This window comes from Notothenia rossii (assembly GCF_949606895.1).
Source record: "Notothenia rossii genome assembly, chromosome: 4".
Taxonomy (NCBI): Eukaryota; Metazoa; Chordata; class Actinopteri; order Perciformes; family Nototheniidae; genus Notothenia; species Notothenia rossii.
This window is the reverse complement of record NC_136902.1, coordinates 91,081,196-91,098,335: the sequence shown is the minus strand read 5'-3', so window position 1 is coordinate 91,098,335 and position 17,140 is coordinate 91,081,196. Positions and strand designations below refer to the sequence as shown.

Sequence of the window (17,140 nt, the reverse complement as noted above, 5' to 3'; positions counted from 1 at the left end):
TGCGTACTTTCAAATTCTAGCGCACTCGAGCTGGTTTCTCCATTCTTACCGACCCTACTTTTAAGTGCGTTACTGGTTAATTATCATTCACTCAAACCAACAAGTGCTCTCGTTCAAGAAGCAGCAGTTTGTCCACTAGGAGGAGCTGATCAGTGACTATCGGTGTCACATATTGTTCATACAAATACACAAAAGAAAAGAGACGGGTTTATCAACAGGTAGGTTTGACACATACGAGGAATTTGACTTGATGTCGTGGTGCATACAAACAAGAATTAAAAATACGGGTAGAGAACTAGAAAAATATTACACATATTACATTACATGACTCTTTTATCCAAAGCGACTTACATACTCAATACTGTGGCCCGAACCCAAACACCTAAGCACAACCCACTGCGCCACACGCCCCCCACATATAACAGTATTTACATTGAAATTGAATAATAATGAATACAATATGGAATACAAATCGGCAGTAATACAAAATATTGTTGTACATTGTGAACATATATTATATTCTACACATATTGGCTGTTTTATGTTCTAATTTGAGATGTTAATATTGCATAATTGTTTATTTACTACTCTTTTCATTTCTAGTTATGTTCCATACTTTGTTTATCATGCCGCTGCAATTAACACATTTCCCAATTTGTGACTGAAAATATTTTAAACACAATACAAATACTTTTTATATTGCCTATAGATATTCACAGTAAAAGTATGGAAGTCCATGTAAATTACAAAAAAAAAACAGAATTAAACAAGTATATATATAATAAACATTTCTACTATTTTAAGAAGGAAATTTACGTTTCTTAGGTACCATTTAATTAAAAAAAATACTTCTCCAAGTGTAAGCCCAATAAATATATATTTTGGGTGATTTAAAGTATGTTTTTTGTTGTAAAATGTACATGAACAAAAACAAAATGTCTTATAAATGTTCTGAACAAACTAATAAGAAAAAAAACGAATAAAAGACAATCAAAAAACAGTCAATATATTAAAATATGAAATGCATAAGTTGTAAATAAACAAAAGGGCCATGGCTTTTACGGGAAGCTCATATATATTCCCAACAATAGATGATATTTAATTAAGATGTACTTTTGGCAGCAAATTACACTTCACAAAAACTGTGAAATAATACAAATACTAATACAAGACAGAATTAAACAACTGAAAAACAGTCAATACGTAAAAAATATAAAGAAAGTCAACCGGGAGCACGAGATATATTTTCAGAGGTACCTCACTTGTACTTAATTACTTAGAGTTAGAGTTTTTCTATGTAATGCTACTTCATACTTCTACTCCACTACAGTTCAGAGGTAAATCGTGTACTTTTACTCCACTAAATGTATTTAATACCTTTAGTTACTTTACAGATCTGGATGAATGATGTGAAATATAATCAAGTGTTGAATCAGACTTTAGTTCCACCTGGAGTAAATCCACAAGCTACTCTGCAGTATACAAAGTCATTCAAACTAGCTGCACCTTTACCAGCTTTGAGAACACTTTCATGATCGATCATTATGAAAGTGTTCATTTCAAGTCCATTTCAGAATAATATATATGATATGTTGTAATTATATCATATTATTCTGAAATGGACCAATCTGCACAATGACTACTTTTACTGTCGCTACTTTCACTATATTTTGATGAGAATACTTTTCTACTTTTACTTGAGGAACATTTTGAATGCAGGACTTTTACTGTAACAGAGTATTCCTACACTCTGGTACTTCTACTTTTACTCAAGTACAAGATCTGAGTACTTCTACTTTTACTCAAGTACAAGATCTGAGTACTTCTACCTTTACTCAAGTACAAGATCTGAGTACTTCTACCTTTACTCAAGTACAAGATCTGAGTACTTCTACTTTTACTGAAGTACAAGATCTGAGTACTTCTACCTTTACTCAAGTACAAGATCTGAGTACTTCTACCTTTACTCAAGTAGAAGATCTGAGTACTTCTACTTTTACTCAAGATCTGAGTACTTCTACTGTTACTCAAGTACAAGATCTGAGTAGGCTACTTCTACTTTTACTCAAGTACAATATCTGAGTACTTCTACTTTTACCCAAGTACAAGATCTGAGTGCTTCTACTTTTACTCAAGATCTGAGTAATTCTACTGTTACTCAAGTACAAGATCTGAGTACTTCTTCCACCGCTGTTTATTTATTTGTAAATAAAAAAATAAAGGTATCAGGTCACGGGATCCTACCGGAAGTACCCGCTACCGGCTTCCGGGGAGATTTTCCGTCCGTCCGGCTCTGCGGACTCAAGGAGAGAAAAGGTAAAGCGACGATTCCCAACCAAATTCTACATTAAAACGCTCAAATATCCCGCTAAAATTCAAGTCGCTGGTAAACAAACACCCTGGGAGGTCAGTCACATGTACGTTTCACCTTTTATTCCGGAGAAACAGCTCGATAGGGTGACTTTCTTCACTGGTTTTCTGCTGTGTTTTCAGGGATTAGCCTGTTAGCATAGCATCACATGCTAAAACGACGTGGGTGTTCTTTCTTCACTTTAGCTAACAGGCTAGCGAGCTAATGCTACGAAACACAGACACGATAGAGTGTGTTCTTATCAAGTGTCTAGGAAACGTGTGTATTGTGTGTGCTTTGTTCCGTGTGATAAAAGACCGGTGGATTGTCGCATCACGGTGTTGTTGTTTTTGCCGGTTAAGGTGCTTTATGCTGCTAGCTAGCCGACAGTTTGCTAACTAGCTAGCTTGGCAGTTGTAGGTTAAATCAGTTCGTGTGTCGTAGTTTCTTTTAACCGAAAGTGATGGAGTTCGTTTTTTTTGGACTTTAAACACAGCCTGGCTGCTTGTATATATATTGTGGTTGTAAAACAAATGCATACTGATAACTAGAAACCTTGTGTGCCATGTGCATATTTGTATTTTAATGGTAATGTCTACTTTTCTTGTTTATTAGTGCATGCCTTTTTAATTTTGTTTACCTGCTATACCACCTTTGCTTTAATACTGTTAATATCCCCGCCGTGGGACTAATGGAGGACATCTGATTAATTATGATGGCGATGTAATGATGGTACTAGCAGTCTGAAACAATACGTCTTAAAGGGGGAAATATATCAATACCACAGTGTATTTCTGCTCCTGAGCCAAACACACGTTAAGTTACTCCTCTCAGATAATAAGAAAACATGTGTTGTCAAATATTAAGTGTCAATTTTAAGGAGCTATAAGAGGGTGGATTATTGACAGGTCAGGTGAAGCTACTGACACATAGGGCCATGCTATATCTGTTGATGTAAGCAGCTTTAATTGAAGCTATGCTACTTAGAAACATGTTAACAAATCATGGTTATTCCCATCAGGACACCATGTACTGCACGCAGGTTGTGATGTTGCTGTAGATATTTTTGCTGCATGAAACGTAGGTGTCTGACTCATCGTGGTCTTTTACAGTAACCTTACTCATTATTGTCACGTCACATTGACAGCATTGCCTTCTGTGTTTATACCAATTTTAAATGAAGCTTTTTGAGCATACCTAGTTGCTCTTTTGTGAGTAGCATTTTGAGCTAATAACCGGTAGTAGCCAGCCACCACCCCCTTTAGCTTTGATAGTTATCCCATTCATTCACACGATTATCACGTCTCATTTTTCATCGCCGACTGCTTTACATTGTCCTGTGTGTAGTCGGGTAGTAGGGTTGTTTTTATTGCATGTCAGGGGGTTGTCAGGGGTGGTTTTAGTTGAGGCGTGGCTGGCATGAAGCCGGCGATCTGGGCGTGCATCGCGCCAATAGCAGGAGAAACCACGTGGTAAACCCAGATTGGGCCTAGCACAGTTAGCAACGTGGCTAACCGCAGAACATCTTCGACACACACACACGCATTTGTAATCGGCTTTTTGGCATGACAGAGCATAATAAGAGGCGTGTGTTTATTACAAATTGCATGCAAATAACTGTCGAAGATTGTGTGTGTGTGTAGACGTGCAGACACGCCCCTGTGTCATGGAATACGTGTCCTGCGCTGGCGTGTTGCAAATGCATGTTTAGTTTAATGTGGAGTGTTGTTTTTATTACTTTTGTTTGTTAGGAGGGCGACATTGCTTGTGTTTTTAAAGTGTTGTTTCATCACTTCTCATCCTGCTCTCTGCAGCAGACATGAGACCCTATCTGAGAATGTGGGGCCAAAATGGATGCAGTCTCATTGGGCCCCACATAGGCAGATGTTTATACCCTTACCCACAAATATATATTATGTGTTGTTTGCCTTGCTTTAGCATAAGGCTGTGATGTCCAGAGGTGGACAAAGTACTCGGGTCTAATTACAAGTATTTACATCGGATACGTTTGATTTGATATACTTTATTGATCACAAATTACCTTTTGTTTTAGTACAGCAGCATGCCACTAAGGCTTTGCACATGTGTTCAAATTTAATAGATTAAATATACACAAACAGTAGAAGCTTATTAAACATTTTATGGACACCCGTTTTGGGATCATTATATAATTAAAGTATCATGATCCTGCACAGCTTATTTCAGAATAATTGATACTGTATTATAATTATTCGTGCATTAATGTGTTCATCACTTTAATGTGGCAGTTGGTAAAGCGGCAGGTTTTTATTTTTGTATTTCAACAAGGGAAAAATGTGGTTTATCTTAACATACAAAATACTTCATCAGTGATTTATTGATCTATATTTTGTATTATTATCCATCAAGTTATTTTTAAACATATGTAATGGATTAAAATGTGCAATGTTTTTCCTCTGATTTGTATGAAATTAGTGGTAAAGTGGATGGAAATACTACCTCAACATAAGTACATATTTGCTACCCCAACATAAGTACATATTTGCTGTCCAGTGTTATTGTCCATCTACAAACATTCACCTTTTTTTTTTTTTTTAACCATTCGTCAGCGCAGGGGAATATCATGCATTGATCTCACGCATGTTTTAGTTGTGGTTAATGAATGACTCTAATAGCAGAAGTGTAATCGCAGGACAAATGCACGATGATTCAGATCCAGGCTGTCACGCATAAGGTCACGACGGAGCTTCCTGTTGTGAAACTCGAAGGCAGTCTGCTGGACTTGTGTGGGTTTGGCCGAATGTCCAAAGACCAGACTGTTCTGCTTTGACGACGTGTGTCACCGCACTTAAACCCTTTGTATTTCCCTTCGCTTCATCAAGTTGACATGTCAGACTTGCTGGTGTGCTTGTGACGGACGCTTGGTGATTGGACATTTGATCATGGAAACATTATGTTTGTCCGAAGCAGAGCCACACTGTTGAACCTATGTTTAAGTGTTTTATTTTTATTTAAGTTGCTATATCTAGTAATTGTTAGGGATGGGAACGATTAATCGATTATTCAAAATTATTCAGGTGAGAATATGAGTTATGAATATTTTTACTGTAATTATTATTTTATTTTTTGGGTGGGGTGCCTAAGTTGATTACATGTTATCAAATGGAATAATTCAATGTATACAACAGTGCCATAGCTAAGTGTGTCAGGTCTAAAGGTGTGTTTTGTTCACCGGTCCCTCACAGCGGGCAGAGCTGCAGGTGCTGGTCTCTCTCTCTCGCGTCCGGTTATACTTAACTCACGTTTATGTCCAAATCCATCAGATCTAGCTAGCTAACCTCCCTACACGCAGATCACGCAGACTCAAACCTCATCGTAGGCCCATATTCCAGCTGAGAGGGTCTTCTCTACAGCTGGCCTGATTGAGAATCGCCTCCCACCCGCCTCTCCCCTGAGTAGAAATGCTTTAGAAAAACTCCTAAAGCATTTTAAAAGTAGTTGTCTTTCATACCGACTTCACAATAGCATACGTTCAGTATTTTGCAAACCTGCCTCAGGGCGTGGTTATTTCAGCATCCATTTGATCCACTTTCAATTAATTAATTGGGAAACCAGTTTGCAAATGTACAGAAACAGTCCTACTAAATTATACTTTGTTAGTTGTAAGTACATAATTAGTAATCCTCGTACTTAACCGTAGTTGTCTATTTATAAAGATGATGTCATTTACAAAGTATCCTGACATCATCTGCTCGCCATTAACTCATGAAACCAGTTACACGTGTACCTTTAGACTGACTTCAGCGGGAAGTAAAGTTGTCATAGTTTTCAGCAAAGCTTGTAATACAAAAGGAAATTCCAATTAAGCATTTATTTAACAACGGGGACTTCAGCTTCTTTTTATTTATCCGTCTATTGTTTATCGCCTCATATCCCAAATTTGCCTTTAGGGGGCTTTACAAAGCGTGCCGTAAACAAAACCTTCTGCAGCAGTGCATAGGGGGAAAACCCACCGAAAAACCCCAAGTAATGGACGATATATGGAATTAACCTCAAGGAGATTAAGCGAAGAGGACGGACAGATGTTTTGTGGACAGAATAAACAATATTAAAACATAGAAACTGATAGTTTTAGCAAACTTAAGGACATGTTCTCCCGCGGGCTTCCTGAGCAGGTCAAGGGGGGACATGCAGAGGATGATGCAACATCTGTAGGAACATGTTTCTCCAGCAGTGAATCTCTCCACAGTGCTGCGTGTCAAACCAGCTCAAATAATGAAACTGTGTGTGATGGGGTGTAGCAAAACCAAAACACTCCTAAAACACAAACTCAATCTTAACTTAAGGGCGACACTGCGGGATTCCAATCACAACAAGGGCCAAAAATACAAAATCTATTGTGTTTCATGTAGGGCTGTGCGATTATGGCAAAAATCATAATCACGATTATTTTGGTCAATAATTGATATCACGATTATTAAATACAATTATTCATTGACTTTGAAAACATCAATTTATTGAACTTTAAAACAAATACAAATAATAATTTGAACAGTATCTTTTTAACTGTTGATTACCCTGAACGTATAATTCAACGGAAAAACCAATACAAAAATAAATTAAATAAATGATACATTTATATTTACATTTAAATAAATAATATCAAAATAATAAATACCAATAAACAAGATCAACAAATATTTTGGAGCGCACTTCAACAAGCTACTAAACATATATAAATATGATAAATACAAATCAATTAGACCAAAATGAATTGGATCAAATATGTCACAACCTAGCAAAGCTGAATAATGGTTTTTTTCGATTGTTTCTTTCGTAAATTGTGGCAGGCCAAAATCGTAATTGCGATTAAAATACGATTAATTGCACAGCCCTAGTTGCATGTCTCATTCGGTGTTCTCGCGTATGATTAAGTCCACTTGAATGCATACAAAAAAGTCCTCTCAAACGTTGCTCATTTGGCATTTAGTCGAGTACTAGGTTAGCTTTCAGTAAACTAACAACAACATGGGACAAAAAGTTAGAGCTGATCAATATAATATCGGTATTGTGATATGAGACATATCACATGTTGTCTTGCATTTTGTATATTGTAATACATGTCTTTGAAGGCTGCATAACAAAGTGGTGTCATGTTCTTAGCCGCTATGTCCACATCACTGGGGATTATTCATCTGAAAGCTTATTTTGTAAAGATTTTGTAAAAACAACACCAAAACATCCGTGCAAAACTGATATTGAGTTGTTTGTTCAGAGATAATCTGCAGACATCTCCTTGCGGTGACATTGATTGGTTCAACAGGGTCACATATTAGCCATAGAGGCATGTATTTCTTTCTTGTAAATTACTTTATTAATCCTGTTTGAGTGAGATATGAATATGGTAGCTTTCAATATGACGAAGATCAGTTTTTAGGGAATAAAATCCTTGTTATTGGTTAAATGCATAACCACTCTGTTGCTTTTTTAAATCCTGAGACGTAAAGTAGATCCTCATTTAAAAAGGACTGTCAGGCGGCTTTCAGACTTTTCTGTTATTGTTAACTTGATCAATGACGAAACATTTTCTGTTAAAAATCAACCTGTGAACGGGAATAACAACCATTTATGCTGTGTGATTTCCTCTTCAATGAACACACAGACTCAGCATGACTCAGGCTTTTTACTGTGTGTGTGTGTGTGTGTGTGTGTGTGTGTGTGTGTGTGTGTGTGTGTGTGTGTGTGTGTGTGTGTGTGTGTGTGTGTGTGTGTGTGTGTGTGTGTGTGTGTGTGTGTGTGTGTGTGTGTGTGTGTGTGTGTGTGTGTGTGTGTGTGTGTGTGTGTGTGTGTGTGTGTGTGTGTGTGTGTGTGTGTGTGTGTGTGTGTGTGTGTGTGTGTGTGTGCTCAGACCGATATTTGATGTGGAATTATGAGGTAAAACCTGAGTTTCCTCCCTTTCTGTAAAAACCTGCACCATGTAGGGTTTGTTTCTTAAATTAATGTAATACGTCGCAGTGGTATTGTTGTCAGTGGATGGATCGTATATCGGCACACGCAATAAACACAATTATACTCAGTTATAATAGATTGATGTTTATTTGTAGGCCGACTTGAAAGGTAGCATCTCCCTTTTTCACTTGACAAAAATGATACCTACGCGTATTGTTCAGCAGGATAATCTCCACATATTAACACGACTTTAGGATGATACTTGAAGTAATAGCTAATGTTAAGCTATGAAGGAACTACAGCACGGTCACATGACTTCACGTCACCACCGCTAAGCTAAAGGAGGCTAATGTTGGGCTATAAAGGAACTACAGCACGGTCACATGACTTCACGTCACCACCACTAAGCTAAAGGAGGCTAATGTTGGGCTATAAAGGAACTACAGCACGGTCACATGACTTCACGTCACCACCGCTAAGCTAAAGGAGGCTAATGTTGGGTTATAAAGGAACTACAGCACGGTCACATGACTTCACGTCACCACCGCTAAGCTAAAGGCGGCTAATGTTGGGCTATAAAGGAACTACAGCACGGTCACATGACTTCACGTCACCACCGCTAAGCTAAAGGAGGCTAATGTTGGGCTATAAAGGAACTACAGCACGGTCACATGACTTCACGTCACCACCGCTAAGCTAAAGGAGGCTAATGTTGGGCTATAAAGGAACTACAGCACGGTCACATGACTTCACGTCACCACCGCTAAGCTAAAGGTGGCTAATGTTGGGCTATAAAGGAACTACAGCACGGTCACATGACTTCACGTCACCACCGCTAAGCTAAAGGCGGCTAATGTTGGGTTATAAAGGAACTACAGCACGGTCACATGACTTCACGTCACCACCGCTAAGCTAAAGGTGGCTAATGTTGGGCTATAAAGGAACTACAGCACGGTCACATGACTTCACGTCACCACCGCTAAGCTAAAGCTAATGTTGGGTTATAAAGGAACTACAGCACGGTCACATGACTTCACGTCACCACCGCTAAGCTAAAGGCGGCTAATGTTGGGCTATAAAGGAACTACAGCACGGTCACATGACTTCACGTCACCACCGCTAAGCTAAAGGAGGCTAATGTTGGGCTATAAAGGAACTACAGCACGGTCACATGACTTCACGTCACCACCGCTAAGCTAAAGGAGGCTAATGTTGGGCTATAAAGGAACTACAGCACGGTCACATGACTTCACGTCACCACCGCTAAGCTAAAGGAGGCTAATGTTGGGCTATAAAGGAACTACAGCACGGTCACATGACTTCACGTCACCACCACTAAGCTAAAGGAGGCTAATGTTGGGCTATAAAGGAACTACAGCACGGTCACATGACTTCACGTCACCACCGCTAAGCTAAAGGTGGCTAATGTTGGGCTATAAAGGAACTACAGCACGGTCACATGACTTCACGTCACCACCGCTAAGCTAAAGGCGGCTAATGTTGGGTTATAAAGGAACTACAGCACGGTCACATGACTTCACGTCACCACCGCTAAGCTAAAGGCGGCTAATGTTGGGCTATAAAGGAACTACAGCACGGTCACATGACTTCACGTCACCACCGCTAAGCTAAAGGCGGCTAATGTTGGGCTATAAAGGAACTACAGCACGGTCACATTACTTCACCTCACCACCGCTAAGCTAAAGGTGGCTAACGTTCAGGATGATGAAGTTTAGTTGTTGGTTTTATGACAAATATAAGCCTTGGACATTAACCAGTGGGGTGTTTACTGACATACTTTATGTATATATATACACGTCTATTATTAACCACAGTTATTGTTTCATGATTCAAACCAAAATCTCATTCACAAAAACCTTGTACATACAGACGAGGAAACAGGAAGTGCTAACATGATGACTCATTACCAGCTTTTGCAGGACTTATTTCTGGTCCACTGGATAAACTCAATGCGACTCTCTACCATGTGTGTAGTTAAAGAAAACAGAGAAGCTTTGAGCCGTCTGACAGACTTCCTTTACTGTGACACAGTCTCTTACTTAGTTCACATACTATCGGACCACGACTAAAAATAAACCCCCCAATGTTAGGAAGAATGTCTAACAGAGACATTTACCTCTCTGAACATATTTATCACAACCTCAACTAATGTTTGCCCGGTAATCCAATAATTAAGAACCATCTTGAGTCAGAAGTCTTTATTTATTCCAGAGGAAACTGGTTTTTGTGACGGGTGCAAAAAACCAACATGAATACAATTATTTTTCTAAACATAAAAAGTAAAATTTTCGAAAAAATTGAAGACAAATATTTATATAAACAAAGTAAATTCAAGTAAAATGTGCACATTGATTAATAATATATATCATGCCCTTTAATATTTTAAGTTGGATCTTTCAGAGCAAAGGCATTTTATTTTAGCCGTCTGATGGATGGGAATCTAGGCCCCGTCCACACGGACACGAAACGGGTTGTATCTGCTACAGTTCTCTATCGTACGGACGGTTCGTTCACATGAGGCCGTGACGGACCCGTGGAAACGGACCCCTCAAACGATAACGCCTCCCAAGGTGGATAGATCTGCGGACGGAACGCTCTGGGGGGGCAAACGGCTCTGTGTGTACGTCCTATACGATCATTTCCTTATAACGATGACACCATAGCCCCGCCTCTCCCCACCTTAGTGCAACATCTACAGCTCCTCTACCAAAACCATCAGCTACAAGTGGACACGGAGAACTACATGTTGCTAAATCCACCGCGGGGCATAAACAGAAGGCAACCATGCTCGGGAGGTCTTCGCTGCTTTGGGTGTATTTTGTGGTGGAAGTACAGCGCCACTTACAGGCCCGGCATATGTACTACAGCGGGTCGAGCGGTCTCGTGTGGACGGACACGTTTCTTTAGCCGATTCCGTGTGGACGGAACACTTTTTAAAGATCGACTTCGGTTAGTTCTCGTCTCCGTGTAGATGCAGCCTTATTTTTGCTCTGTTTAGAGGTTGTATAGAAGGAGAATAAAGTAGAGTTATGAAGGGAGTTACACGTGTCGGAAAACTCTAATATGAGGTGATACTGTGGCGTCGGAGCTCCGTAAAAACAAAGCTCTGTTGGATACTCATATTTCTGGAGCAATTACAGTTTCTGACGAACTGAAATATTGTTTCTGTCCTCAGTTTAATATTTTACGGGAAAATCTGCATTTTGGTTTGAGTGGAACCTGTTGAGACCAAACCCTGGGTGTCATTTTGTGTGTCAGTTGAAAGCTCATGAAACGTAACACGTTGTCTGTTTGGCTCCATATGAACTCATCAATAAGTGTTCACTCGCTGTTAATACAGTTTCTCCCTCTGCTCGTCTCTATAGGAAAAAACGTTCCTCAGTGTAACTGCACTCAGGACCTGAAAAGATTCATAAATGTAAGTATGCAAGTGAGGTCTCTATCATTTCCTACACATTGCATTTGTATTAATACCATTAACCTTCTATATATATATATATTAGTATATATTATGTATTGTGCTTTTTATATTTTCTGTTTAACTTGACATTTTACCTAAACTTAAACAAATATCTATATATTTGTATTTATTTCTTCTTAATTTCATTTGATCGTTCATTGGACATTATCCTCACTCCTACAGTAATGAATGTGAAATAAACAATGCCTTATTTTTATTTTTTGTAATATATTTTTGGCTGCAAACAATTACAGTGTTTTTTCAATACGTAGTAATTCTACATCTTAAGTTTGTCTGTCCGAAAGATCAAATAAAAACAGTAAAATGTACGAACAATAGGGAGTGATCGGGACTTCACGGTAAAATCATACGTTTGTAAAAATGCCTTATTTTCATGAATAAATATAAATTTCTCCGTCTTTTCTCTCCCCAGATTTGTACACAGGTCCACATCTGCCTCCCCATGCAGAACTCCATGAAATGAATAAAGCACCACAGCCTATAACAGGACCCCCCTCCATCCCCCACCCTGCCCCCTCCCCTGGCCTATCACAGGTAAGGAACCCCGTTACCTCACTTCCTGTTCTGACTCTTCTGGGACTTGTTGCTCGACCCCACGTGGCGCTCGGTGTGCACGTAATGAGAAGCAGATAAAACAACAGCCTGCTCTCTGAGGCGGAGCAAAGCTGCAGCTGTTCTTTGGGAAAGTCCTGCAGCACACTCGTACATTTGAGTGATTAATGAGAGTGTCAGAAATAAGTAAATGCGTGTTAATAATAATTACTGTCCATTTTTTGCCTATTGTTCCAGAGCAAGGGGATCACTTGTATCTGTTGGCAGACCCTGACAATAGCTTTCTTTACCTTAAGGGAAAGTCCATTAGTATTATTAATGCTAATGTCCGGCAGTGGCTCAGTCAGTAGGGGCTTGATTTAGCTCATGTTTAAATAGAGAAGAGAAATAAGGAATTAGTTTGCCTGCGGGAGTTTGCAGGATGTCACAATATTTTTTACATTGCATTTAGCTGAGGCTTTTATCCAAAGCAACTTACAGTAAGTGCATTCGACCAAGAAGATACGAACTTGAAGCAAACAGAATCATATAAGTTCATCAGGTTTCAAGAGCTACTCAACTGGCTTTAGATAAACCAGTCCTTTATTAGTATATAAGTGCTTTGTTAGTCATTCTATCGACTATCGCTCAAAGTGGAGACGAAAGAGATGAGTTTTTAGTCTGCGCTGGAAGGTCCGTCAGTAGGGGCTTGCACTGTGAGCCGTAGGGTCGCCGGTTCAAGTCCCCAACCAGACCTAAATATGTAGTGTGGACTGCCACTTGGAGAGGTCCCAGTTCACCTCCTTCCCTGCCGTGGTGCCCTTGAGCAAAGCACCGGGCATGCCCCTTCCCCCCCTCACTCTCATTGCTCCCCGGCGCTGTACAATAGCTGCCCACTGCTCCTGGTACTAGACTCCTGGTACTAGACTCCTGGTTCTAGGATGGGTTAAAAGCAGAGAACTAATTTCACTATTCTATTCTATGACTTGTATCTGTTGGCAGACCCTGAAAAATGTCTTTACCTTAAGGGAAAGTCCAATAGTATTATTAACTTTATTTCAATTTCAACATAAAACTCTTAGGTCCTCAACAGAAGGCTTTTTGCTTTTTCATTTTCAAAATACACCTGTCCAGATTCTAGCTTTCAGACAGTCAACTACAACATAACTGCAGTCCATCTTTTTAGGAAGGAGTCCGTCTTTTGCAGTCACGGACAACATTGTGTTGTTTCCGTCTCTGAGTCGTGTACTTTGTCTCAGTGTGACCGTTTTCCCTCAATTTTCCAAAGTCACTTGGATTTTTAATTATTGAGAAAAATAAGCTAATTTTCCAAATGAACATATAATACACAACACTCTCAAATGAACATGCATTTTGAAGTGTAAATGCAACAATTACAAAGCTGCTGTTGAGCTGTAACACTCTACACCAGGGGTTCCCAACCTTTATTGTGCCAAGGACCGGCAGATATATAAAAAGAAAAGTGGGTGGGTGGGTGTGTTTCCTTCTATAAAACAGCTGATACCGCCAGAGTCCCGGACATAAATTCATAGATCAAGGCAGAGTGGTTTGCCAATCCGGTGCTTAAACAAATGGCTCTCCACACCTGACCGACATGTCCTTCAAATTAAGTCAGAGTTTGAAATATATCTCAAATAATGCATGCACTGCCATTTCCCCACGTAAACATAACAGTCTGCAATGAAACGGTTGTCTCCTGCGCGCTCCTCTTCCTACTTGGCGCACCGGTAACTTTCTCATACGCACGAGAGGCTGAGCTGCTGAATCCCTCTGAACGTCATAAAAAACCTTTTCATCTGTTTTCTGGTGAAAGTTGAACTCGGCTACTGGATGAAATAATATGACTGGTGTAGGTGCGGGAACCCCTGCTCTACGCCACAGTTGCATGACTACAATGTTACCAGTGCTAAGCTAACGGCGGCTAATGTCCAGCCTTGTGATGTTTAGTTGTGTCATGTAGCCACTTGTTAGCAACCATGTAAAAGCTTCAACAATTCACATTCAATATACATTCACTTTAAGACAAGGGAGGCAGAAGTTCAGAATGCTGACTCACCTCCGGTTTGAAGGACTCCTTCCTGCACCACTTTCTAACGATACCTAAGGAACAAGTGGATCGATGCCAACGTAGCTTGCAGCATCTTTACTGCCACACTCACTTAGATTCTTAAAACATAATTGAACTGAGTTTTCTGCTAAATGTTCAGTCTCTCTCTCTCTCTCTCTCTGTGTCTCACTCTCTGTCTCTCTGTGTCACTCTCTGTCTCTCTCTCTCTCTGTGTCTCTCTGTCTCTCTCTCTCACTCTCTCTCTCTCTGTGTCTCTCTCTCTCTCTGTCTCACTCTCTGTCTCTCTCTCTCTGTGTCTCACTCTCTGTCTCTCTCTCTCTCTCTTTCTCTCTCTCTCTCTCTGTGTCTCTCTCTCTCTGTGTCTCACTCTCTGTGTGTCTCTCTCTCTCTCTCTCTCTCTGTGTCTCTCTCTCTGTGTCTCTCTCTCTGTGTCTCTCTCTCTGTGTCTCACTCTCTCTCTCTCTCTCTCTCTCTCTCTCTCTCTCTCTCTCTCTCTCTCTGTCTCACTCTCTGTGTCTCACTCTCTCACTCTCTATCTGTGTCTCACTCTCTCTCTCTGTGTCTCACTCTCTCTCTCTCTGTGTCTCACTCTCTGTGTCTCACTCTCTGTGTCTCACTCTCTGTCTCTCTCTCTCTCTCTCTCTCTCTCTCTGTGTCTCACTCTCTGTGTCTCACTCTCTGTGTCTCTCTCTCTCTCTCTCTCTCTCTCTCTCTCTGTGTCTCTCTCTCTGTGTCTCACTCTCTCTCTCTCTCTCTCTCTCTCTCTCTCTCTCTCTCTCTCACTCTCTCTCTCTCTCTCTCTCTCTTGTTCCTCTCACATCCCACCTTTCTGCTGTTGACATCACTTCCTGTCTCTTTCAGCCCTCATACTCCCCCGGGCAAGCTGTTGTGTTTGCCTCCCCTCCTCCACAGATGAACCCGACACCTCAGCCCCGACAGGTAAACCCCCCCCCCCCCCCCCCCACACACACTGCTCACCTGACACCTCCATTGTAGAAAAAGAGACACAATATAACCTAGCGTACAGTCACCTGAATGCATCTGTGATTTCATGTCCTGCTTCTCACCAGTTCTGCACACTGTTTGGTCTCATTTCTTATGACCAGTTGTCATTTTTAATGTCAGCGTCAACCTGTCCTTAATATCCTTAACCCCATACCTCACCCAGTGCCAGTGTGCTCACAGCATGATTTTAAACTGCTTAATGCTCCTAGTGAACGCAGGAACTCTGGGAATCAGTCACATCATGTGGGGTTGTTTTGTCATCCTAAATCTTCTACAACATTCATGGTTTGAATTTAGCCAGAAAGTTAATAATCATGTCATTAACCACATTTTGGACTCATTTTAGAGCGATTACACCAAAACTCAGTCATTTCCCTTGCAGTTAAAGAGTAGCCCCGCAAAAATAACAAGTTAAGAGGTGCAAGAGCAATGATGGGTGCAAGGGGCTCATTCTGCATGTGTGGTAAATTATTAGAGCTCGAACAGTAAATCAAACGACCCTTGTTTCTGAATTGTTGACCCAAAGTTTCAAATGTTTTTGTTTGAAAGTCTTTTGTACCATTTGCGCTTTATATCACCGTAAAGATCGTGTTATTTAGGTTTTTCCTTCAAATTAAAATAGCTATATTGTTAAGTCATTGAGTAAGACAAACCAAAATGGGGAAATTAAGTGAAAAAGTGGGCAAACTAAAACCCCTCTGTTTGAGTTTTTTTTTAAACCAGCTTTCCACTTTTTTTCAGACTTTTAAACACGACGCATATCAGCGTTCTAGGTGCAGATTTAAAGGTGCAGAACTGGAGCAAGTGGAGCATGGATTGTTGTTGTCTTTAACCTCTGCTCTGTCTGCCTCTTCTCCTCTAGTTTGCCCCCGGGCCGCGGCCTTTACACCAACAGGTACTAACAGCACAATGACTAATGACGCATTTCCACTGCTGGGCCTCGCACGGCTTAGTACGGTATAGCTAGGCCTTGGTAGGCCAGGCTCACTTTATGCTGCGTTTCCATTACAGTTTAGGAACTGGGGTAGTAACTATAGTAACGCATTGTAGGCGGAGCCGTGACGTCATCTTCAAAAAACAACATCAGCTGTTAGCCCTCAGAGCTCACAGCTCCTCATATCTGTTCAGAAACTAGACAAAAGTTAAACAAGTCCAAACCACAGACTGTCTGTGTCATGGAGAATACAGTCGCTGGTTTGTTTATGTCTGTAGGCCGTTGTTGTGAGTGTGGACGGTCGGAGCTTATACTGCGTTAGCTTAGCCGATCTCCATTGAGAAAACACGCATGTAGAAAGGTGTTTCGCCTGCCGTCTGTCTGCAGACTTGTCAAAGCATTAATTCATTGTTTTTACTAACCGGTATCAGTATGTTGTTACTTCGGCATCATTTAGAAACGTGTATTACAATTAAATCACGGTCAAATATGTTCATCTTGTTGTAGTTGTAGCCCCCTTGCCGTCGCTAGTTTAGCATACTCAGCCCGGTTGTTGGCCCGGAAAGAACCACGATTTTGGAGGGCCAGAAAAAAGTACCCGCTAGCCGGAACTACGCCGAGTGGAAATGCAACAAAAAACGGGCCGGCTCTGGCACGGCACGCTTGAACCGTGCTGCAGTGGAAATGCGCCATAACTATCCTGTAACACATGTTAGGAACAGTAGAGAAGATTCAAAGGTCCTATGTCTGCTTTCACTACAATGTGCCGACACCCTTTTAAGGACATTTTCCTAAATGAAA

The 17,140-nt window shown here is 40.5% G+C and overlaps 1 protein-coding gene across 8 annotated transcripts in view; it reads left to right on the top strand.

The window, feature by feature from the left end:
* The first annotated feature begins 2,228 nt into the window (after window positions 1-2,228).
* Window positions 2,229-17,140, top strand: part of LOC307036159 (eukaryotic translation initiation factor 4 gamma 1-like) — a 71,712-nt gene continuing 56,800 nt past the window's right edge. For 6 of the 8 annotated variants that reach the window (XM_079676231.1, XM_079676230.1, XM_079676229.1 and 3 more), the window contains exons 1-5: window positions 2,229-2,316; window positions 11,665-11,717; window positions 12,193-12,314; window positions 15,262-15,339; window positions 16,268-16,300. In XM_079676231.1, coding sequence (XP_079532357.1) covers window positions 12,240-12,314; window positions 15,262-15,339; window positions 16,268-16,300 — 186 coding nt within the window. In that variant the 5' untranslated portion in view covers window positions 2,229-2,316; window positions 11,665-11,717; window positions 12,193-12,239. Of the gene's footprint in view, window positions 2,317-11,664; window positions 11,718-12,192; window positions 12,315-15,261; window positions 15,340-16,267; window positions 16,301-17,140 lie in introns of those variants that run through there. The other 2 variants (XM_079676232.1, XM_079676226.1) reach the window with 2 other exon arrangements.